Here is a 25,659-nt window from a genome sequence, read left to right as displayed (position 1 = left end):
ATAGAGTTACGCAAAGAGTGAAGCCAAATCTACCTATTGAACTGTCAAACCGTCTACCTATCGAGCAAAGTAAACAACTGCTTGTTGGTAAGGCGGAAGTATTGTTATCGCCTAATGATTATTATGGCGAATTAAAACGCATGAATTTAAATGTATTAGATTTGTTCTAGAAACAGCTTCAAAAAACTTCAATACACCCCCCAATAAAGTAGCAACAAGATACTCACGTGTTTGCACTCTGTGGGTGACTTGGTTATCGAATTAAAAAGCTTTAGCAATGAACACTCCCGTGAAGTCACTTTAAGGGTTGAACAAAACTGAAAGTTGCAAACAGAATAACAAGAAGATCATTCAGAATAAGTGTAAGAAGATCCTCTTTGCGCAACTCTATATAATAGACTCTGGTCTAATCTATTACCTCTAATTACTTGATAATGCATAGTAAATTTAAATTAATTATTAAATTATTAAAATTAAAAAAAAATAATAATATTAACCACAAGCACAGTTGAAGTAAATACGAGCTGCGTTCTGCACAACTCAAGTGGTAAAATGTTTTTAATTTTACCCTCAATATGGTGGACGTTACTATATGCCGTTGCTATCAGTGTATCATTATTACTTGACACTTTACTGGTCGCTACTAAAAGTGCTGCTATAACAGTAGCGCGACTGACAGGTGACCAAATTTGGTAGCGCGATAAGAGCGCTGCTTTTTGATGAACTGTCAACTGTCAAACGTCACCGGTACGGAATACAACAACCAAATTGAGAGCCGAAAATAGTGACCGATACGGAAACGAGTGACGAAACTAAAATGAAAGCGCTGCGTGGGTGATTAAAACACCGACAAACCGACGTGTCACTTAATGGAAAATAATTCAAATTTGCTGCCCACGACACCATGATGAAAAATCATCGAACACTACCGCCGCCCCCATTATGGCTCGCAAAGTTTTCATAGCTCAGCCTCCACCCAACGTGTATTAACATTACTGCGGAGTTGTGTCTTAGCTCATTTGACAGAAGCGATCGCCCGCAAAAGCAAATGACCGTTAAAAAGCGTGAGACAGTCAGAGAGCGCCAGTGACACGTCGGTTCGTCGGTGATTAAAATGCTCGCGACCGATAGTGATGCTCTTAGGAGGTACCGTGTTTATTTTCGGTTAAAAATCTGAACACATGCGGCCCCTCGTCAGCGGTCTGCGCCCATGGAAATAAAAAAAATCGATGAAACTATTTGACAGTCGACATTATGCGTTTTGGACGCAAAAAGCGCTGACGATCGGAGAAAAAAGCTAAAAAATATTCAAAGTGCAACTATCGAGCCGCGGAATCAAATTTCACTTCAAAAAGAGTAATATTAGCACCCTAAGGTAGAACGATAAGTGAATTACTTGCCCGCTTGTGGACTAGGGAAAGTATATTTACCGGTAACACTCGGTTTTCAATACAAACAACTGCCTCTTGGTTGTTGGTGCCAGTGAACTCAGACCGCTATCTCCAGTAAGTTGCATGGACCATATTGCCTTGTTAGGTTCCGGATTTTGCTGCCATTTGGTGCGTTGTCGGTTCGAAGACAATCAAAACGAGTCCATCCGGTTAGGATTTCACCAATAGAATTTATTGCAAGGAAATATAAACAATATCCGAACTACCGTGTTTGATAGAGAAAGAAACGAAAACAAACTTCCGGCAGCGGCAGCGATGCTATGCTAATTATCATTCTCATCGGAACAGTTCAGCTTGGTCGGTTCGTGAGAGGACTTCTGTGGTCGACAGGCGGGCAGCAGGCAGGCGAGGAGAACGGAAACAACTATTCGGTACGGGAGGTGCATCGCGTTGGAAGTGCTGTTGAAACACTGCTCGGAATGGACGGCAATAAGATGGGAAACATCAGTTCCACCAGTACAAATCCTGGGACTACAATGTAAGAATGATACGTTTTCTATTCTATAGAACTGTTTATGACTTCAAATAACCGCAAAGAGAAGGTATTTTGTGAAGTCAGAGGCAATGTGTTAGATTTCCGTGGTCCGGTCGAGTTTTAGATATTTTAAAGAGATTGAAGAAATTTCATTTTTGTTTGCAAATGACGAATAATGCAATTAATAGGTATATTGATGTTAACATCAATGAGTTTCGATTACTAGATGTCCCAATTCATATAAAAATTCCAATGATCATTTATAGAATATATTATCCTGATTGTTTTATTTCAGCGTATTTAGTAAAGATAAAAAGCAACAATGCATTGAGATCAGCGGCCAAGATGTCACCATTATCGGTGGAACCGGCAAACATGACCATGGAAGTTCCCGGGTCAAATTGATGAATATCGTCGACTATAAATGGGAGCAGAAAAACTATCCCGGACGGCTGATTGCCTGCCACAATGAAGGAAAGCTGATTGCATACGCTATTAAAGGTAAGTTGCATTAATTGCGGCGAGATTGATAATGTTCTTTTTGGACATTGACATGAATAATGTTTTCTTTTTCAGTGCCCAGTAGAACGGTTCAGGAAGGGATGGTCCGCATATTGCACTTGGTCATTGGTCAGCGAGCGCTGATAAAGGGTATGAAGAGCGAAGTGCTCGATCTGCAGTTTGCCCACATCTCGTCGAAGGTCCTGCTGGGTATCATCGACAAAGTCTCGCTACAGGTTCACAAGGTGGACGTCGTCAACGAGAAAGTGGTTTGTACGCTTCTGCTGAAGATCAACGATCCCATCGAAACTCACATTCCAGTGTGCGATAAGATTAGCTGGTGTCCGTACCTTTCGGGCAGCGGGTTCGTAGATGATTACGCCAGTCAGCTGTTGGTGTGGACCCGCGGGGGTTCGTTCCAGTGCTACAGCATTGGTACCGTAATCCGTAGCTACGGGACTGGAGAGCTTTCCGGAAGTGATATTTCTGATGGTGGGTTCAAATTCCGGGAAACTCTCCCGTTGATAACCGGAGCGATATTTTCGGCCGACGGAACAACCCTGGCGATAAGCTGTGAAGATGGAGTTATTCGGTTCTACCAGGTCTACCAGCATACTAACGATAACAATCCGCGATGTTTACACCAGTGGAAGCCCCACGAAGGAAAATCTATAAGCAGCTTCTTTTTCTTGGATAATTACACCGAGGAGAGTGGAGAGTAAGTAGAGACATTATTTATTTGCATATAGTATACTGCCTGTCATCACACAACTGTCCCATATGAATAGAAAACTCAGTGAATTCTACCTCGAGAAAAAACACTTTAATAAAGTATTAGAAAACATAGGAAATCCAGCAAACATAGGACAACTATGCTGTTACAGGCAGTATAGACCTTACATTGGTTCAACTTGATTGTATGTTTTTTTTTTTTCAATACATCCTTGATACATCGCCATTATCAGTAAATGCTCTTTTGGGGATATTTAGATAAACGATACAAATCAATGAAACCGACTGAACAATTTAAAGTAAACTTGGAGAAATTTTTTAATGCCTAGTAAATGAATTAAAGGAAATAACGGCTTCGATAGGTTTTGTTCTATTATTGTCAGGGGGTTTCCTCTAACTAATTATACTCAAATTTAGCAAATTACACACAAAGAATATTGTGGCCAAATTTCATAAAATGGTCTTCCAGATAAGCTACAGCTAATATGGAATTGAAGTTAACTGTTTTGTCCATACAGGCTCACATAGTTCAAGGGTATTATTAATAATTCAGTTTTGCCCTGCGCAAATGTTCCAGGCACTCCAAATTGTTCTGAAGCTCATACCGTTGGCAGTCATCTACATCTGGTTAAGCAGATAGCATCCCATAATGGCTATACTGTTCAAAAGATATGATTTACGATACAAATATTACAGAAAAGGATGTTCTAGATCAGTTGCTCCTAGCAGTTGCTACTATCATGAACTGCACAACTATTTTGAACAATTCAAGCAGGCCGCGGAATATTTAGTTCTTAGTCAATACTTGACTCATCAGGGACCCCAACCCCATTTGCAATCTTGCTTTGCAATCCAAAACGAAATTTTGTTTGGAGCCCCCATGATCGATTTGAACCAAATTTGTATCAAATATTGTCTGTCCTAAGGAAACGATTTTTGTGGATGTGGGTAGGTCATTTTAAAAGGGGGAGGGTGTGAGAGACGGGTAGTGTTTAGTTATTGATTAATTCAGCATAACTGCTGAACCCATTTACCAATGTACACCAAATTTGGAACCCATATTCACCCATATTCTAAGGAAGACTATTTCAGACTGGGTAGGAGTGTACTGACCACAATCGCATATTTGTCCCATATGAATAGGAAATCCAGCAAAGATGGGACTGATATACGATCATAGGTAGTGTAATAGCTGAATGAGAGAGTGGTTATATTTATTAAACGAACAATTTTGATTTCCTTTCTCAATCGAATTTTGATAAGGTTTTCACAGTAGGACAACTTTGAAACATTCTTTTAAAGGTCCTATGGCAAATAATTGAAAAAATAATGCTATAAAGGCCAAATTAAGGGTGGCTCATATTGCCCCTACTGCCCCTACACCGTTATGCAAAAAAAAAAGATTTACATTTTTAATAACACATTTTCTTGTAGCTTTGAAGATACACACATTTTTAGATGAATTTGATGCCATATGCTGTTGAAAACGGGTTTGAAAAAGTATCATTATTTCATTATTTTCCCGACGACTAACACACGCACTGCTCTTACTTGCTCGATGGCTGCTGCAAACTATTGAAGATCGCGCTTGTTTCGACCGGAGCAAAGCGCAATACATGCGCATGAGCCATCGAACACAAAATGGATATATTATTATTTTCCTGACGACTAAAACACGTACTGCTCTTACTTGCTTAATAGCTACTGCAAACTATTGAAGATCGCGCTTGTTTCGACCGAACACAAAATGGATGTTTTATTATTTTCCCAACGACTAAAACACGCACTGCACTTACTTGCTCGATGGCTGTTGCAAACTGATTTGATCGGCAGTGAAGTATTTTTTGGAAAAACTGGAACGCGGCTTTGTAATCCAAAACGGAAGTTTGTTTGGAGATCCGGGAATAGTCAGTCTGGAAGAATTTGATTGGTATCCAAAATTTCTAATTATTTACTTCACAAGATCGTGATTCAAGATGCAATAAAAAATTATCCAAGGTTTGGGGTCCCTAATGAGTTAAGTAGAAGCACGTACAAGAAATTGAAGACGGTAACTCATCTTATGATAAGTGATTCAATATTGAATAAGAATCAAATATTCTGCGGCCTGCTTCAACAGTTCAAAATAGTTGTGCAGCCCATGATAGTATGCATGCTATATAGGAGCAACTGATTTAGAACATCCTTTTCTGGAATATTTGTATCGTAAATCATATCTTTTGAACAGTATAGCCATTATGGTATACTATCGGCTTAACCAGATGTAGATGACTGCCAATGGTATGAGCTCCAGAACATTTTGGAGTGTCTGGAACATTTGCGCAGGGCAAAACTGAATCATATATATAATAGCCCTGTTTGTCTGTCCGGTGACTAGCCAACCAGACGTAGCACGCGGGGAAATTCTCACAAAAAAATAAAATATTTGACACTTCAATTCTTTTTTTACTATCGGATGCAGAAAACAAAGCCAGTGACAACTTTAGACAACCAGACACAGCATTTGATGAAAAAAATCACAGACAACAGACGTTGAAAATTTTGATTTTTTTTAAATGCAGAAAAGACTCTTAAAAATAAAAATAAACACTTTCCACGGGCGCTATTGCGTCCACAAATAAACTAGTTGTTAATAATACCCTTAAACTCTGTGAGCCTGTATGGACAAAACAGTTAATTTCGATCCCATATCAGCTGTAGCCATGGCCATTCGCAGAATATGGCCATTCGCAGCACCTACTTCCAACACAGCCTCCCGTATCGGTACACCTGGAGATCACCACTGCAGACAGAATCACAAATCGACCACGTTCTGATTGATGGACGGCACTTCTCCGACATTATCGACGTCAGGACATATCGTGGCGCTAACATCGACTCTGACCACTCTGGTGATGGTTAAACTGCGCCCAAAACTATCCGTCATCAACAATGTTCGGTACCGACGACCGCCGCGGTACGACCTAGAGCGACTGAAGCAACCTGATGTCGCCACTGCATACGCGCAGCATCTCGAGGCAGCGTTGCCGGAAAAGGGGGAGAGCTCGATGGGGCCCCTCTTGAGGACTGCTGGAATACAGTCAAAGCAGCCATTACCGACGCAGCGGAGAACAACGTCGGGTATATGGGTCGAGGTCGACGGAACGATTGGTTCGACGAAGAGTGCAGACAGATTCTGGAGGAGAAGGACGCAGCGCGGGCGGTCGCGCTGCAGCAAGGTACCCGGCAGAACGTGGAACGTTATAGACGGAAGCGGAGACAGCAGACCCGCCTTTTTCAGGAGTAGAAACGCCGCCTGGAAGAAGCGGAGTGCGAGGAGATGGAACAGCTGTGCCGTTCTCAAGATACACGCAAGTTCTATCAGAAGCTCAACGCATCCCGCAAAGGCTTCGTGCCGCGAGCGGAAATGTGCCGGGATAAGGATGGGAGCATCTTGACGGACGAACGTGTGGTGATCGAAAGGTGGAAGCAGCACTACGAGGAACATCTGAATGGCGCTGAGAGTACAGGCAGTGAAAGTCAAGGCAGCGGAAGAGATGACTAGGTCAGTTCAACGGACGATGGAAGTCAACCAGCCCCCACCTTGAGGGAAGTTAAGGATGCCATTCGACAGCTAAAGACCAATAAAGCAGCTGGTAAGGATGGTATCGGAGCTGAGCTCATCAAGATGGGGCCGGAAAAGCTGGCCACTTGCCTGCACAAACTGATAGTCAGAATCTGGGAAACCGAACAGCTACCGGAGGAGTGGATCGAAGGGGTTATGTGCCCCATCTACAAGAAAGGCGACAAACTGGAGTGTGAGAACTTTCGAGCGATCACCATCCTTAATGCCGCTTACAAAGTGATATCCCAGATCATCTTCCGTCGTCTGTCACCATTAGTGAACGAGTTCGTGGGAAGTTATCAAGCCGGCTTTGTTGACGGCCGCTCGACAACGGACCATATCTTTACTGTACGGCAAATCCTTCAAAAATGTCGTGAATACCAGGTCCCAACGCACCATCTGTTCGTTGACTTCAAGGCGGCATACGACAGTATAGACCGCGTAGAGCTATGGAAAATTATGGACGAGAACAGCTTCCCTGGGAAGCTTACCAGACTGATCAAAGCAACGGTGGATGGTGTGCAAAACTGTGTGAAGATTTCGGGCGAACACTCCAGTTCGTTCGAATCGCGCCGGGGACTAAGACAAGGTGATGGATTTTCGTGCCTGTTGTTCAACATTGTGCTAGAAGGTGTCATGCGGAGAGCCGGGTGTAACAGCCGGGGTACGATTTTCAACAGATCCACGATAGACGGGGATACCTTTGAGGTGGTCGAGGAATTCGTCTACCTCGGCCCTTGCTAACGACTGACAACAACGTTAGTCGTGAAATACGAAGGCGCATCATCTGTGGAAGTCGGGCCTACTACGGGCTCCAGAAGAAACTGCGGTCGAAAAAGATTCGCCACCGCACCAAATGTGTCATGTACAAGACGCTTATAAGACCGGTTGTCCTCTACGGACGCCAGAAACATGGACAATGCTCGAGTAGGACTTGCAAGCACTCGGAGTATTCGAGAGACGGGTGCTTAGGACCATCTTTGGTGGTGTGCAAGAAAACGGTGTGTGGCGGCGAAGAATGAACCATGAGCTCGCCCAACTCTACGGCGAACCCAGTATCCAGAAGGTAGCTAAAGCCGGAAGGGTACGATGGGCAGGACATGTTGCAAGAATGCCGGACAGCAACCCTGCAAAGATGGTGTTCGCTTCCGATCCGGCAGGTACGAGACGGCGTGGAGCGCAGCGAGCGAGATGGGCAGACCAGGTGCAAAACGACTTGGCGAGCGTGGGGCGTATCCGAGGATGGAGAGATGCGGCCTCGAACCGTGCATTGTGGCGTCAAATTGTTGATTCAGTGTTATCTGTTTAGATGTTAACTAAATTAAATGAAAAAATCAGCTGTAGCTGGGGAAGCCCATATGTCATAATGCCATTTGGCATAACGATTTAAATGTCTAAAGGCCCTTTAGCATAAAGACCATTTGGCATAATCCTCGAAAAATGTATTAAATACAATGGGCCGTTTGGCAAAACTACCATTTGGCACAAAAAAGGTTAATCGTAGGAATATATGATTTCCGTTTTTAGAAGTACGTATTTACCTAGAATAAGGCAAAAGAGTAGTAGAGTTTAAAAGTATGTATTTGCCCGGTATGAAGCTAAATAGTAGATGACTCCTTCTCCAAATGGCCCTGAAATCATTATGACTATTTTTCTTTATTATGCCAAACGGTCGTTATGCCAAATGGCCCCTGGCTATTCAACTCGTTATGCCAAATGGAATTATGCCGTTTGGGGTAGCCCCAGCTGTAGCTTATCTGGAAGACCAAACGACCTAAACTCCAGGAAATTTGGAGAACCTAGAAGATCTGTAGTAATACTTACTGTAGCATATTTCTAGAAAAAAAAAAACAGAATCAAAATCAATCGAAAAACGACGAAAATACTGAAGAAACATGAATGCAGTGCCGGGTTGATAACACCCGTAAGTTAGGCAATTATTGATCAACCAGCAATGTTTGATATTCCTCTTAGCTTGAACATCCCTAATTTTCGATACAAACTTACGTCTTGAATTTTGAAGCCGCATTTCAATTTTCAACTAGAGACCCCAAACCCAAACTTAAATTGGGGATATTATCTTGATAGTGTTTATACAAGTTATGATATCATGAATCGAAATTTTAATCTAAGAGCTTCCCTTGTTTTGATGCGTTTAAAGAAGTAGTTTGGAGAACTGTACCTATCTTTATGTCTTCTACCAAATGCAGTGATGTCTGGTATTACAAGTTTTAATAGTCAAACAGTAAGCTTACTTCTAAATTTGTCTAATATTTCTTAAGATGTCATTTTGTTTTAACTTGTTAAATTCACTTGTCATAAGACGAGTTTGTACAAATTCACCTATCACATTGCCTTTATTAGTCTTTGGGTTCTCTACGTAATTCAGTTTAAGTCGATACTCATTGTAGAGTATGTTGCGTCGTTCCTTCATTTTATTTATCTAATACTAATCTCCCTAATTTTATTTGTCTAATACTAATCTCTCGTTTCCGCATAGATGAAAAACCTAGTTAAAAAGTTTGGAAAAGCATTGCTTTAAAGTTGAGCGAAGATAATGAAATTTGCCCTACCGTTTCTAATCCTCATAAATCCTTACGAGCAAGTGTAAAATAACTATCATTATATAAGTCGTGGTCAGCTATAGGATTCACTTTTCGGTGGCAAAATAAAGCTTCATCACGCCTATTCCCTATCTGTTAATAAAAATGATCGAGAATGAAGCCATTATTAGATTGTTTGTATACCATAGTTGTCATGTGTGGTATTTTATATTATGGCTCTTTAATTTGAGACATAACAAAATAAGAGAGGCGCCACGCTCCTAGTTTTGAAAAAACTTCTACTCAGTGAATCCTATTTATGTCAATTTTCTATTAATGTCGATAAAGTTGATTACATTTTCTCTATATATACCTATCTAGCTAGATTTAAGCGTAGCTACGACTCATCATCATCAGGGAACACATCAGGAAAAGTATTGCAAAAAAGGAGGAGATCTCACTTCATTATTACTGAGGAAAGAGGCCCACCTCACTGCATTACTATCCCAAGCTCCAAGACACGATGTCCGTTGGTTCACATGCACATCCGTAAAATCAGTGCGTCAATGCCAAATTGTGACGCGGCATTGAATAAAAATAGTCAATATGTGATACCACCACGACAGCATATGTCTTTGGTTGCCATATCAGTGCTAATGGCGTAAGCCCACCCATCGCGGCAAGATCACATATCCGAGGGGAGGGATAATCAATATTTTCTTCAGCGTTGCTTGATTGAAATGCTTTTCCACCATTTTTCTCCCCAGTGTGGTGTAAAAATATGTATCTTTTACTATGCCTTGCATTATTAAAACGATTTTAGCTTATTTTTACGAAAATAATCCATGAGACAGGATATGCGGTTACTTTGCCTGTTGGAAGGGAAAGTAATCGCATATCCTGTCCCACTACTTTGAGTTTTGTAGGAAGTTACATCAAGAATTAGAAATCCTGCATTTCCACCAAAACGATTGTAATTGCTATCGTACTTTCTTGTAATAAGAGTTCTAGACTAGTTCTATAGCCAAATTATAAAAATGTTCATTTTGATCGTGAAACGAGAACACGAAAGTTGTGAATCGACATGTGAACATGTGAATCGACAGAGCAAGCCAACCATCCTCTGTACATTAGTATATCCACAAAAGACAATGTAACATTGTCCCAACGTGTTTGTATAGACTTATGGTAGATCAAGTGTTTAATAATCTTTTGGGAAATAATATCCAATGGGTTTCTACTCTGTTCAATCTCAATTTGGTATGACCGGGCCTTAAACATCATCCGCTGGCCGAGATAAGAGTTCTAAGAATATTTGTCATAATAAAAACAAGAAAAGATAATCTTCCTGAACCAGAGTCAGTTATAATTCATGTTTATGGGACATATTGTACGGCTACTTTCACAATGGGAAATGCTGTTACTTTTAAGATGGGACAAATCGACTTAGTATATTTTTCGAAATTTTTAGAACAAATTACACAGTTTTATTTAAAAGCATACAAATATAAACCAAAATATAACCATTAGTCATCAAACCTCAAAAATGATGAAAAGTCATATGGGACAGTTATGCGATTACAGGCAGTATAACACATTCATATAACACATATTTCTGAAGTGCCGCAGGAGCGTCAACCCCCCGTCAGGCCTAGCGAGATTTCGCGCATTCTATCAGTACCGACCATGTGAGGCTTACTTGTGTGCTCACCCATACATACGGTCCCTCACTCTGTTTGGGTACTACGTTCGATACCCCCAACTTCCTTTCGCTTGTACCACATGTGTACCACTTGGGGGTGTGCGGGCTATCCGCTGCCACCCACTTGCCGCCAAAGCAGCCCACACTCTGTGTAACCTCCACATGCTCCGTTGACTGCCTGGCTAATTGTTTCACCCTCCAGCAAGAATGTTATCGATCATTTAGTAATCTGCCTTCGATCATTTAGTAGTTTGTCAATAACTCATTCCAGAGACTAAATTTTAAAATGTGTTGTATGGTGGAAATGTGTTGTATGGTTCGTTGTTTGAATTTCACTTATAACGGAGCTATAGCGCTAGTATCACTAACTTAGACTAAATTATTGCATATTTTGTTATCATTTAGTATAAATTTAGCAACTAGCACCGTAACTCCTTTAATAGTGGAATTCGAACATCGACCTGTTAAGGAGAGTTGTAGAAAAACCTTCGCACTAAAAGTCCACCATACAATACTGTAACAGTTTGATTTGGTAACCTGTGTTCCCAACAAAGCACAGATACTGATGCTATTAATTGGCGGCTATGAACACTACCTTTACGGTAGCTGCTCACTAGCGTACCCTTTCTAGTTGAGACACCAACCCTACTCGTGCCGCGTATAACAGTTTTGTGCAGATCTAATAACATAAACAAACTAATAATGATCTGATAAGCCTCATCAGTTGGCCAATACTTCTCATTGTTATCTACGGTATTCATGCCGTAGATTATAAATAGGAACGAATAAAGATCCAAAGCCTCTTACTTAAAGTGATCGGTAGTCGAAGACAAGAAGTGAATCGTAAAAAGAGTATAAACGCGTTATCGAACGAAAGTTAACCAGGCTAAACCTTCAAGTGAAGGTTTTTTTTGTGCGGTCTACGCAGGTCCCGGAGCCGTCGTTCTTCTAGTGCGCTGTGGTGTTGCTCGTACGGTCGAGTCGTGTGCTGGTGTGTGCACAAATCACCGGCCCATCGCCGACCGGCATATCGTCATCCGGCCCTACCGTCGTCCGGCCTTCCCCCATCCGGCCTGTCGTCCATCGCCAGTCCCTTGGCTTGATCGGACTAACAACGAGCAGAGTAGGTTAGAGTAGATAGTAACTTGCGGAAGTTTGATAGGAAGTAGAAAAAATGTATGGGAAACAATAGAGAATCTAAACTGAATGTAATGCTCCTACTTTAATTTATTGTAACCGAGATCCAAATCCACTCCCTTCTGGTGTGTTGGCGCATAAGCGGGATTTGTTTTGAAGGTTTAAGGTTTGGTCGCAACGGAAAGAGTTCGCGCTTACAGTTCCGACCCGATTCCGTCGGTAACTGTGTGGAGTGAAGGCGCACTACAAAAGTCAGGTGGATCTGGTAACAGGCTACCCCGGACTATTTTGGCAACATTGGTAGCGTATCGTATCGTTTTGTTTCGGCCTTGACCCAGGATTCTCCTGTTACAAATTGGCGCCCAATCGGTGTTGAACTTAATCTAGAATTAAAAAAACACCTAAATAAAGAATAAAAAAAAAAAAAAAAAAATTGGCACCCAACGTGGGGCGCCAGTGTAACAACTTTATTTTAAACAAACATAAAGATGCTCAAGCAACATGAAACAAATAACAATTTAAAATAATGCACGTTCTCTCCTGGAGCCCTAAGAGAGACGGCTTGGTGGTGCCCAAATAGGATAAGAATCCTTTACAAAGGCTCAGCTATGAATACAGCAAACTAATTGCTGTAGACAAAAAGCGCAATACGCAATAAAAATATGTTTGCGGGATCCGGCTGATGGACCAAAATCTCATATGGAACTTCGTCATTTCCCGAAGTGGGCACCACCAAGCCGTCTCTCTTAGGGCTCCAGGAGAGAACGTGCATTATTTTAAATTGTTATTTGTTTCATGTTGCTTGAGCATCTTTATGTTTGTTTAAAATAAAGTTGTTACAATACATTTTGAAATTAGGCTTCTGGAATGAGTTATTGACAAACTACTAAATGATCGAACGCAGATTACTAAATGATCGATAACATCCTTGCCCTCCAGGCCATTCAACCCCACACAAAATATGCTCCGTCATTTATCGACGTTCCCTGATAATATTTTTTGTTAACTTACAGTCAAACTCTTTGGAAACACGCCATCACCTGTGCGGACAACAACACAGAAATCAAGATTTGGTCATGCGAAACCTGGGAGTGTACTCAGACGATCAAATTTGCTCCCTCAATCGATCAACCCTTGAACTTCATCGCGGACATCGATGCCACCTCGTCCTACCTAATCCTAGCGGATATGGTTACCCGAGAACTGTACGTGCTCCAAATACGCAAAGAAGCATTCCGATCGGGGAATGGGGAATCCATAACTAATGGAAAGTCATCGGAGGACAGCTATAACGGCTCCAAGACTGGCGACAGTAAAGAACAAAACACCACCATGGCGTCAACCGTCAGTTCGACTACTTCCGGTTCGAATACGGTTCCGGTCACTAAGGCAGTTGTGTCGTCGGTAGCGGAATTTCCGCTGCCCTCGCCGATATTGAGTTTCGGCATTTTGAATGTTGCAGTTCGCAAGATCAAAACAAGTGATGCGTATTTAATCGAAGCACTGGACGATTACGAAGAAGAAGAAAACAGTGCCCTGTTTAGTGTGGTCAGTGTGGTGATCCGAATGTATCTCGTCCAACCGAAAAGCGTTCAGGAGTGCATGCTCTTTTACCAACCGAGTGTGCCTCTTGGTACCGAGGTGCTTAGCACTCTCTCCAGCAATAGCAGCGGTTACCGCAATATTTCCCACAATTCATCCGGGTCTCTCAGCTCTATGAAAAAGGAAGATCAGTTGACTACTGCAGCGGAAATCGCCAATCGCAGCCTCGGAAGCGATGGAGAGAAATCCGACAAAAGTGGCAATAAATCGAGCGAAGCAATACTTACCGCGGATCTTGGCCGAATACGGTCACCAAATGTGACGTTGTCGGCTGCAATCGCTACCCCTGGTTCCAACGGGGGCGTTGCGATTGCCGTAGCAGTATCTGCCACGAATAGTGCCGGCAGTGTGAGCAGTAGCGCCAGCAATCCACCAAAGCAACCCCTCAACCTGATGACACCGGATTCATTCAGTTCACCTGCTGAGAAAACGGGTAAGTAAAATAGATACTGTTGAAGCAAAATTATGTGGCCTCCATGAAGAACGTCACACTGATAGGTTTGGTTTATGGGCTGTTTATGAACGTTACTAGCGCATTCATCTTTCGATGGATTTTTGATATTTATATATCAATCGACTCGGAAACTCTCCACCAATTTTCCAGTTGTATTGAAACTTTTGATTATTAACGTTGAACTAGGGTATAGGACCATTTTGGCAGCACCTCTTACTCCCGTCCGCAACGTAAGTCTCATTTCAGTCGTCTCGTCTAGTGTGATTGGCTTTTGGGCTCTGCCTTTTGTGCGGTGCTTCGCATCAGTTTGGCACAAAAAGTACACTTTGAAAAATCTTCACGTCATGTTTACCTGAAAACAAATGTGGTTCTCATCCACCACACTTTTCACGTAAGTGTCATCTGAATGTCATGTAACCTGAACAAAATTTAGATTCGGTGAGTTTTGTGATTTATCAGGTGAATCTGACTGGATTTTCCAGTGCTAATGACGTGAAGTTTGAAAGTAATTACGTGTTTGATCAGGTGAACCTTACGTAATTTTTGCTTACTGGTTACGTGAACTTTTAGTGAAAGCTATATGATATTAGGTAACCACTATGGTTGTTTTCAGGTAAATCTGACGCGAAGATTGTTTACATTGCTGGTTTTCCGTAAATGCCGAAGCTGCAATCACACTAAAACAATCTCACTTAAGTTGTTTACGAGTACATACAAACATATTCACCAAGATTTTTAGTAAAAGTTACGTGAATTTCAGGTGAACATTACTAACGTCACGTAAAAATCGTCGTTTGTTCAAGACAGATCAGTTACGTGATTTTTCACGTGAATATGACGTGATGATTATTTAGAGTGTAGAACAACAGAGCCTGAGCAGTGACCGCCGTCGAAACAAATCTCGCTTAACTTTTCAAAAGGACCTAAGTAACATTTGTTTCATAAATTAATTTAAGTACTACAATCAAAAGCTTTCACATTGGTCTGTTGATTGCCATATTTATATTAATTCATGGAAAAAATTGTTACTTAGGTCCTTTCGAAAAGTTTAGCGAGATATGCATGCATAGTATGTAACGTATAGTGAATAGTGCATAAAAAGTGATATACATACACGCGCATGTTTGTGCAAGCATAGGATGATCGATTGTAATGGGTAATGCAATATGAACATGCGTTAATCGCAATGTAAATGAAGGAACATGTCTGGTTCAAGGATAAAAAGATAAGCTATTTTATGATGATCTGCAAATTATTAATTATATTTTTATAATTAAATACGCGCCAGAATCAAAAGGATTTAATTTTGATTCAGGAAGTGTGAACAAACTTCAAATATTCTTATGATATGTGTGTGCAAACATGCGGGGCTTATTGTATACGAGTATAGCTAAGGAACGCATATGTTCTTGAAACGGGCTTTAGGAGTTACAATAGAGCTGTCACCTTCTAGCTCCCAGATCTAAAATTCTTGCAATTATATTTATAAAATGGTTGTACAAGTATTTTATCCATAATGCCACTTCCTCTTTTCGAGAGGCTCCTTTCATGAAGCTCGAAAGCCTTTTTTTTAAGAAACTCGAAAACCTAATTTAAGGAAACTCGGAACCTTTTTTTTAGTAGGATCGAAAGTCCCCTTTGAAGAGGCTCTTACACCCCCTTAAAGAGGCACGAAAGCCTCCTTTATAAGAGGTTCGTAAGGCCAATTTCAAGAGGCTCGGAAACTTTCTTTTAAGAGGCACGGAAATATCCTTTTATGAGGATCGGAAGCCTTCTTAATAATAATAAGCCTTCTTAATAATAATAAGCCTTCTTTCAAGAGATTTGAAAGCCTCCTTTCAAGAGGCTCGAGCACCTTTTTTCAAGAGGCTCGAAAGTCTCCTTGCGTGAGTTTTGAAAGCCTCCTTCCAAGAGGGTCGAAAGCCTCCTTTCAAGAGGCACGAAATTCTCCATTCAAAATGCTCGCAAATTCTATTTCGAGAGGCTCGGATGCCTTATTTTAAGTAGCTCGGAAGCCTCCTTTTAAAGGTTCGGAAACCTCCAAAAGTTGAGGACTTATAGGAAGCTTGACGTATAAACTTAATTTAAATTGGAAAGCTTCACGGAATAGCGAATATTTCAGGCAACTTTTTGAGAATCCATATATCCAGTTAGTTCTCAGGTCAGTTTTTCATATATCTTATAAGTTATGCTAATTTTCATTTACAGCAAAAATGAAGGTAGAAGCTCGAAGGGTTGAGGTTGAGAATCGCTGATAACGAATCATCTATCCAATCTTTATATGCCTGCGAACAAGATCTTTGAAAAATACTTTTATAGCACCATTTAGGATACAAAATATTTGGAGAGTTCGGAGGAGGCCATGATCGTGAGAAGTGGTGTTTTCATTTTATGTCGTTTTCGTTTTTGAGGTGTAGCAACACCGTTTAGTGCAGCATTTTGCACGGCAAAAACGAACGTTTTGAGTGCAGTTGGGTTTGTTTGTTATGGATACCTGTTGGATACCATAAAAAGAAAACAATAACAACGTGAGAAACTTGACAACAAACTACACTACACGGCACACTCTGATTTTTTCTGGTGCTACACTGCTTGTTTCAGTGCAAGAAAAATGCTACACTGGTGTAGCACGAAAATCAAAAACGAACATTTTCGGTGCAAAAGTGTAGCACGAGTGTAGCTACACCGCAAAAACGAAAACGACATTAGTGACAAGATTTTTCTTTTGTGGTTTCGGCTGGTGTTTCGGCTTGTACTCCCAGATGGTGATTATGTGGATGCATATTTCATAAAAGTATTGCGTTAGAACAATCAAATTGCTATTGTGAATCTTCTTATTATGTATGTGATGTTTTGGCCATGATGAATATGACTTCAGTTTTTACTATCGGAGGTGGTACTTTGTGAAATGGCCAATGGATATCGGATTTAGAAAACGGAATGTATAGGAGCTACGTTGGAAGGAAGACGAGTAATTTGGTGAGACCTTTCTAATTTTTCATATATGGTAAAAATGCATTATATTGAGTAATAGTGTTGCACGAAACGAAGTTTGACACTTTTCGCTTTAGGTATTTAATCCACATTTCAATTATCCATGTTTTCATCGCATTCCACCACTGGGATATTGACATTTTGTAGTTTAGTGGTCGTTTGTGTTGTGAGGTCTCTTGTTCACGTGGCCATTTGTGCATTCGTGTTTCGTACGGTGGCCATGTATATCCATATACCCAGTAAATACCGAAATTTTCCTCGAACAGATCGAGATTTGAGCCCAGCCCAAAGATTTTTGCATTATAGAAGCGCGTTTAATCTCTGAGCTACGGAAAACATACATAATAATAACGGGAATGAAATTATTTTTACTCATACATAACTTACATATGTGTTCAACTTACAAAAACAAACTTACATAGCTACATTTTCTGAAAATCATTTCTTTGCTTTTCATTATTTTACCCGGGAAAAAAAGACGAGAAGCGGGTGGGCTTGTTTCTTATTTTTCGCACGATAGATGGAAAAACTTAATATTCACCCTCAGAATCGGATGAATTTATGAAATGTACAACATAATTTCATCATTGTACCATTATTCATTCGTAATTATCTTGTTTCGGGGTTTAACGAAATGTTTTTTTTCATCGGGAACCTCGGGAATCTCGTCTAAGTTGTTGTTTTGATGTTCTGGAGTAGCGTCGAGTATGTCGCAAGATTCTCCAAGCATGTATGCTTGTCAGAAATCGCAAGTACGAAAAACTAATCCGTTTGCTTTTCATCACATCAACCCATCCAAAGGATGAGTGTGTAAGTAAAGTGTAAGATAAGCTTATACAATAGTTGATATGAGTTGCATAATCAAGTCCTTCTTAGCCGTACGATGAGATGCCCGACAGCAAAGCAAGACCACGCTGTGGGTCAATGAAATTTTTGGGTTGGGAATTTTCTCATGATATACGAATGTAAAAGTGGTAGTCTGGCTTAGAGACCTCGCAGTTGATAACTGTGGAAGTGCTGAATGAGTACTGGATTGCGAGGTGGCAGTGTCCCGGTGGGGGATGTAATGCCAATAAGAAGCAGAACATTATCTCGCGCTATACCCTTCTTTCAACACGTTACACATGTTCAGATGCCAATATTCGATGGAGAGGTTAAGGTGAATAAATACAATAAAGCCCTTAATAAATTTTCTGTCCAAATAATTTTTGATGTTTGTTTATTGGTAAATCTACAGGTAAATTAATTGTAGAAATAAAATAAATACCTCTTTGTTTCGTTATTTTCTTCTTTCGCGTTGTTATGAGACTATCTAATAAAAGATTGATTACACTAATCTTTATAACACATACAAAAATGCAATTGAAATTAATAAGAATACAAAATGGACAGACATTTTTTTCCAACAAAAACTCTGAACTTTAAATCAAATGTGTGGATGAATTTAAAGTGAACTAAATAAAAGTTGAATGAGTAATGAGTCTAATATAGTTGAAATTCATGTAAGTGTTGGTTATATGTGTCAAAAAAGTGTCTATTCAGATAAATATTGGATTCATATAAGAAAATTACATACGAGAGAATGCAATAGTTTGAAGTTTTATTTGAATAGTACATGCAAGAGTGCGCGTTCGATCGTGTTTCCTTTCCTCAATATTATTTATAAGAGAAGTGAGAGTTAAAAAATGAAACTTTGTACCCAGTGTTTTTTTTTTGTACTTAACTTTTTCTGTGTAGTGCGCGTCCGATCGTGTTTTCTCTAGTATGCAGAACGATCGCGCGATCATCGAAATATTATGTTCTGCGTTGTGCGGATGAGTCAATTAGCGAGTAAAACTTTAGTTTTTCTTTTAGCACGCAGAACGATCGCGCGATCTTCAAAATATGTTGTTCTGCATTGTGCGGTCGTAAGTCAATCAATTAGTGCGCGTCCGATTGTGTTTTTGTTTGACTCTCGATCAAACTACACGCTACACCCGGCATACCGTTTACCAAAACGAACCCTGCCACACTCCCTTCCCTATATATCCAACATCCCAGTGATTTCTCGTGGAAGTGCAGATGACTCGTCGGCTTCCATCAAAGCGAGTATCACGTCAACAGTTTCCTACGTATTCCCTAATTGACCTGCATTCGGACACGGCCGGCGCTGGTATTGCTTGAATTTGGGTCACCAGTTCTTACACATTGAAGATTATGTTAGCCCCAAACATCATCTGTTGGTTCTCTGTGTAATTACAGCTGACGGAGGAGCAACCGTGGGCGATCAATCATGCTCATGCTCATGCTCATTTAGGATACAAAATATTTGGAGAACGAAAAATCTGTTTGCATTTTTTACTTGCCCACGAGTGGCACTCCCACGCAAACCAACACCACCAACAGGTAGCCGAAGGCTTCCCCTATCTGTCTGTGTTGATAGTTTGTGTGGGAGTGCTATGAGATGGGACAAATCGACGTTTGAATCGATAATTTCTTTCATTCTCGATAATTTCTACTAAAAGATAGGGAATAGGTGTGATGAAGCTTTACTTTGCCACCGAAAAGTGAATCCTATAGCTGACAGAGTGTAAAATAATCAAAAATTTTTAGTGAAGTCCATTTTTCTTCATTTGTCGGATCACTTCCGACACATTCATAGTCGGCTCTGGACAGTCAATATTCAGTTGAATATTAGTCATTGAATATTTCAAGCTCTATCTGGTAAAAGGGCGAATGTCGCAAGAGAGGATTCTCTTCGTCGACTTCCCCTCTTTTAAATAAAAGTGACAAGCAGTGGATTTCTTCGTGGTTTATCACCTCAGAATGCAAGTTTTCATTGTTTTTTTTCATTCTGAGGGGGAAAACCGCAACGAAATCATCTGCTTGTCACTTTAATTTAAAAGAGGGGAAGTCGGCGAAGAGAATTCTCTCTTGCGACATTCGCCCTTATTCCAGATAGAGCTTGATTTATGCACATTTTACAAATTGATAAATTCTCTGAAATCAGAGCACGTTTCAAATGAGTAAAGTGATTTATCACACAGGACTGAATCCGATTTTCATCCGCGAGGCACTTTCAGCGGTAAACATCAACATACAATGCTAATTATGTTTTTTTTTTCTGCACATAGTAAATACATTCAGTGACAGTCGATTGAATGAGTTCGTGGAGTGATGCTTTTTTATTTCACCCAGCAAGGGATGTAGGACGTCAATTTTAAAATGCTTATTAAAGCGTTAAAACACATTTTAGCCGAAAAATGTTCATATTTTTGGGTTAGAAATTTAAAACACGAAAGTTGAATTATTTTGATTAAAAAAACATGACACATTGTGTAGTTAAGGAGCTTAATATGTAGTTTTTAAAAATTCTAACCCTATGTATTAAAAAGTTTTCAACATATCACTGTTAATAACATTTTAAAAGCATTTTAAAATATACTTCTTATACTTCACCATGTTGAAAAACAGTGATTTCACGCACACGTCCGTCGCCGCTAGATGGCAACAGCTCGGCTGCGTCAAAGCGAATTGTTAGTGCTATAACAACAGCGAAAACGTTTTCATTGTGAATGCTACTCACCGTAATATAAGGGTTGCTGACGTTCAATCACCTTTCTCTTTCAAGCGCATTGAAAAGATGTGGTTTGTTTTCATCGGGAAACGTTTCCCGATGAAAACAAACCCTATCCTTCGTAGGCGATTGAAAGAGAGAGATGATTGAACGTCAGCAACCTCTATAGCAAGTTGCTTACAAGCAACTCAATTACATACATGAGCTCTTAACCGATAGGCTTTGTTGACAGAGCTGTATTATGACTATGTGAAAGCTGCATAAACGATAAAAGATGAAACATATTCGGCACGAACTGACTAGCTGATATATATTTGGGTAATAGAGGCTTTTCTTTTATTCAGCATTGACTGCTTTTATTCAAATATTATATAGCCAAAGGCTAGAAGTTGAAGCTTTTAGCACCAAAATTGTTAGTTGGGTATAAGGCTATTAACAGTTTCCACTTTTAAATGATATATCTTATATTGAGTTTGTAGTGTTGAAACAGCTTAAGAACAAGTACGAAACAATGACAAAGTGATTCGATGAACGCATACCCTACACCCTAACACATGTATTTAATTTTCATTCTGCATACATAAAAGTTTAAAATAGAACACTGATACGCAATAAGTTTTTATATTTTCAATGTGGTCACATAAAGCTAACAAACTAAATAACTTAATAATTAGAGTATATGACTTTTTAAACCACCCCAAAAATGCTCTTTCCAAAGAAAAGAAGAAGACATTGTATTTTAAACATTGCTTTTGAAAATTAGAAAACGTAGTACTAGAAAGAATTTTTGGAATTATCATTTTAACCTTTTATCATTGACTAGTTTACATTCACTTACATTTTGCATTAGAGTCGAGTCAATTCCAAATCCGAACCTCAGTTCAACAAATCCTTGTCCTACCCCATGGCATTCAAGTGGTCTGCAAGGACTCTTCTGCCATTACCCTCTCAATTATCGGCTTTGGATTGACTTGCACTCTCATAGCCCCACCAAACGCTGCAAAATGAAATTATCAGTCTTAAGATAAATTTATTATCCGGTCTTAGGGAGTGGCCTGTGGAGTGCATAAAAGTCGTCTCCATTCAGCTCATTCCTTGGCTGCACGTCACGTCGCCAACCACGCAGTCTGCGGAGGGCCTGCAAATCGTCCTTCACCTGATCGATCCACTTTGCTCGCTGTGCACCTCGCCTTCTTGTTCCCGTCAGATCGTTGTCGAGAACCATTTTCCCCGGATTACTATCCGACATTCTAACTACGTGCCTGGCCCACCACAGTCTTCCGACTTTCGCGGTGTGAAAGATGGATGGTTCTCCCTAAAGCTAATGTGATTGCTAAGGACGTGGCCAGGACAGATCTCGACTATTGGAGAGTACATTGCTTCCATCTATCTAAGAGATAGTGATTAGTCCCAAATCATTATCTGTGGTAACGGATGAAAGTGATGCTACTCTCATACAATAGTCTTTAATCACCTACGAATTTATGCCAATTTGCTGAATGCTAATGTTAATGCTAATGCTAATGGCATCGTTATCGGGGGTCACTAGTGAGGCCAAGTACACGTATTCTTCAACCATCTCGATTTCGTCACCACCAATACAAACTCGTGGTGAGTGGCCTACATTGTCCTCTCTTGAGCGTATTCTTGTCATGTACTTCGTCTTCGACGTGTTGATGACTAGTCCAATCCGTTTAGCTTCGCTTCGTTTGCCCCGTCATACCCTAAATATAAAAATAAGAAGAAAAAAAATCATTGAAAGGAAATCCGTAAACAACTGAGCAAATTGTACCTATTAGATAAGCTAAAAATTAAATAAGCAAAAATGCTAGAATTTTAACGAAAAAGATTGTATTGAAGAAATAACTGAGACTTATGATTTTGACTGTTACAGATAAACAAAAAACCGACGACACCGTCAATCCAAATGTACTCAACACTCTCTTCATGCTGGCCAGTGTGACCAAGCAGCAACAGCAACACCAATTGCAAACATCTGGCGAATCTCCCAACGATAGTTTTAAAGAAAAACCATCCCCATTGAGTATGCTGAACATCGTCAACAGTACCATGATTGAAGAGCAGGAACAGGCCAAGGTACGGCAATCAGTAGACCTGCAGCAAAAATCTCTTCTGGAAACTCCACCTGTGCCGCCGATGCCTTCGGCCGAGATGCTCGCCAGTGGCGGCTCCAGTCCAAGCCGTGAGGTTCAGGAGATTCTCTCGCTGAAAGATAACGACTGCTTGAACGAATATTACGATTCGGATAACGTTTTGTTGGACGAAACCGATGGAATCGGTGCCGAGGACGATGAGCTGAATGATTTGGAAAATGAGATCAACGATGATGACGATGAAGACGAAGGCTATAATTTTAAGAACATAGATGACGATGATGACGACGATGTTATCCAACAACGGAAGGTCAAAGTTACTCATGGAGAACCGGAATCGGCTAGAGTCTTGCATGGACTATTAGCAGAAAACCTGGAGCAGCTTCCTTCTCAAGAGAAGCTCGTGGAACCAGAACCCACCAACAATCTCAATTGGCCAAAAGTACCGAAGGTGCCTCATCCGCCATCGCTACAACCTCAACTTCCGCAACCTCCGATGGTGGTGACGGCGCCGCAGAAGGTCAACGTCACTCATGGAGAAGCGAAACCTGCTAGAGCCTTGCATCGACTACTACCGGAGGGGCCATCGGATCAACCTCAACCTCCACAACCTCCGTTGATGGCGACGGTGCCGCAGAACTCCAAACAGCTTGATGAAGTTACCCAAAAGATGAATCGGCTACTGGATGTCGTCCAAGAGCAGTCACATCAAATTTCCGGTCTTCGTTCGCAGATTCATGAACTGAACCGGGCTAGACTGGAGGATGCCAAATCCCATCACAATGAAATCAACAAGATTTTCTCATTGCTACCCGGTAAATTCAACGAAACCTTTCACATGGGTAGACTGGCAGGTGAGGATCGTCTCTCACGAGAATTGGTACAGATGCAGACCGTCGTCGTGGATAAACTGCGCCCAATCATTGCCCGTGATATGCAAAGCCAGTTGATACTAATCGTTGGAACTAAGCTGGACAGCATGATGAAGTTACTCCAAAACGATATCAATAACTGGAGGTTGCATTACAACGACAGGCTGCAGAAGACGAACATCGAGAATGTGTGTCGATCGCAGGTAAGATCTAATCTCTATATAGCGCGTCGGAGGTTTAGCCTAATTAGAATATGTTTTGTATGTTCCATTTTACAGGCTTTCCTTGATGCTATGAATCAGGCTGTGGAAGCTGGAGTAAAATCAGGACTCGAGAAACTGTACACAGATTCCTTGCACAAAATTATTTTACCCCAAAACGAGCGCGTTTTGCGAGAGATATTCGTCCAGCTTAGTTATACGTTTGCAACAGGTACTAAGGAATGTAAGTATTTGTAATGTAATGTTATCTTAACTATTGAAACTTACTACAATTCCGTCCATTTATTCCAAGATCTACAAAAACTGGAGCAATATATCGGCCAGCAGAAGCAGTTCACCGACCGAACCGATGATGTAATTGATTTAGTGAAGAAGCTACCCGATCAAGTGAACACCAATACTGACCAGCAATACAAAGCAAGCGCTACAACGTTACGAGAAGACATGTCACGAGACTTCAAGTTGCTCCAAGTGAACCTTCTGAAGGTGATCCGGGAAAACATCCGGCAGGAAATTGAGAAAGGTCTGGAAGCGCAAGCGTCCTCCCTGGAAGACTCCGTACTCTCGGCGGTGCGATCGCAAGCACAAACTCCGGCCCCGTCGAGTGTGGACATTCACGAGCAAATCCGATTACTCCTCGCAACCGGACAGATTAACCAAGCCTTCCACAAAGCACTGATATCAAACGATCTGAGTCTGGTTGAGTTCATCCTCGAAAAAGCAGATTACAAACAGGTGTTCAACCCATGCCCGCTCGAACAAACCGTGCTGTTGTCCCTCATTCAGCAAATCTCTGCTGACATGACAAACTACACCGAGTTGAAATACAGGTATTTAGGACACTATTATAAACTTACAAAAAACTTAATACATCTCTACTTTCTTCCATCAGGTACCTCTCGGATTCGATCGTTATTTTGGACTTTTCGGATCCCATCACAAAGGAACACGCACCCAAGGTGCTGCGAGAATTGACGCAAAACTGTCAGAACTATCTCAGCTCCAACCCGGGCCATCCGTTGGCCACCAGCGTGAAGATGCTGATGATTGCTATCAAGGGTTTGGCGTACAAACAATTCTGATATCAGTGGAAATAAGGAAGACGCGCATCAACAAGTCTGATCTTCCCGGGAAGTATCTTTCTTCTTTCAAAAGAATTGACTATTTTTTATGGAAACAAATGCAATGCTTTCTGACAAAGCATTCAATTTGACAATGTTATCGAAACTGATCTCTTCGGGTTTTTTTTTTAAATTTTTGGATTTAAAGCACTTTGATTAAAGAAAAGTGCGATTTAAATAATTTCGGTCAATTCGAGCTTTTCATTCAAAGCTATAATACAATGATGTTCACAATGCTTCCAAGTATCTCGCTATTGTTGTAGTTCGTAATCAAATATTCTTGCATTTCGTTCGTTACTATTTGAATTGCCTCTCCTTCGATGTTAACAGGATGGGTGTAATTTGGCGCGAAGAAAGATGCCTATCGAGCATTGAATATATTTTTTAAATTACTCATCCAATCGAAATTCAAAACAAATCTTTTATTCTGAATCAAACAACAATAACATTCTGAGAAAAAAAATCGAATTATTTCTTTATTACTGTAGCTTGATATCACTGACTGCATCCAGCTTTTAGAATCTCAGTTCCAAAAATATAATAAATTTTTAAATATCGATTCGACTTACGTACTTGCTTG

General features: G+C 40.6%; 1 protein-coding gene across 3 annotated transcripts; it reads left to right on the top strand.

Moving 5' to 3' along the window:
• The first annotated feature begins 1,249 nt into the window (after positions 1–1,249).
• LOC134212743 (enhancer of mRNA-decapping protein 4 homolog) lies at positions 1,250–25,547 on the top strand. Of its 3 annotated transcripts, none has more exons than XM_062690862.1 (9): positions 1,250–1,505; positions 1,740–1,929; positions 2,222–2,427; positions 2,503–3,145; positions 13,159–14,180; positions 22,646–23,940; positions 24,016–24,181; positions 24,251–24,788; positions 24,851–25,547. In XM_062690862.1, the coding sequence occupies exons 2-9, from the start codon at positions 1,871–1,873 to the stop codon at positions 25,038–25,040; spliced, it is 4,119 nt and encodes a 1,372-aa protein (XP_062546846.1). In that variant the 5' UTR covers positions 1,250–1,505; positions 1,740–1,870; the 3' UTR covers positions 25,041–25,547. The 3 variants fall into 3 exon arrangements, with proteins under 3 accessions (XP_062546846.1, XP_062546845.1, XP_062546844.1); XM_062690861.1 differs by having other exon boundaries at positions 1,250–1,600; positions 1,670–1,929; XM_062690860.1 differs by having other exon boundaries at positions 1,250–1,929.
• The last annotated feature ends 112 nt before the right edge of the window (positions 25,548–25,659 follow it).

This window comes from Armigeres subalbatus, chromosome 2 (genome assembly GCF_024139115.2).
Source record: "Armigeres subalbatus isolate Guangzhou_Male chromosome 2, GZ_Asu_2, whole genome shotgun sequence".
NCBI lineage: Eukaryota > Metazoa > Arthropoda > Insecta > Diptera > Culicidae > Armigeres > Armigeres subalbatus.
The sequence above is the reverse complement of the archived record's forward strand: the minus strand, read 5'-3'. Positions and strand labels throughout refer to the sequence as shown.

Bases quoted from the DNA above. Each gene is read 5' to 3' on its own strand.
- LOC134212743 (XM_062690861.1), top strand. From the start codon at position 1,712: ATGCTAATTATCATTCTCATCGGAACAGTTCAGCTTGGTCGGTTCGTG. The intron at 24,182-24,250 runs GTAAGTATTTGT...ATTTATTCCAAG, and splicing joins TGCAACAGGTACTAAGGAAT to ATCTACAAAAACTGGAGCAA. The intron at 24,789-24,850 runs GTATTTAGGACA...TTCTTCCATCAG, and splicing joins TACACCGAGTTGAAATACAG to GTACCTCTCGGATTCGATCG.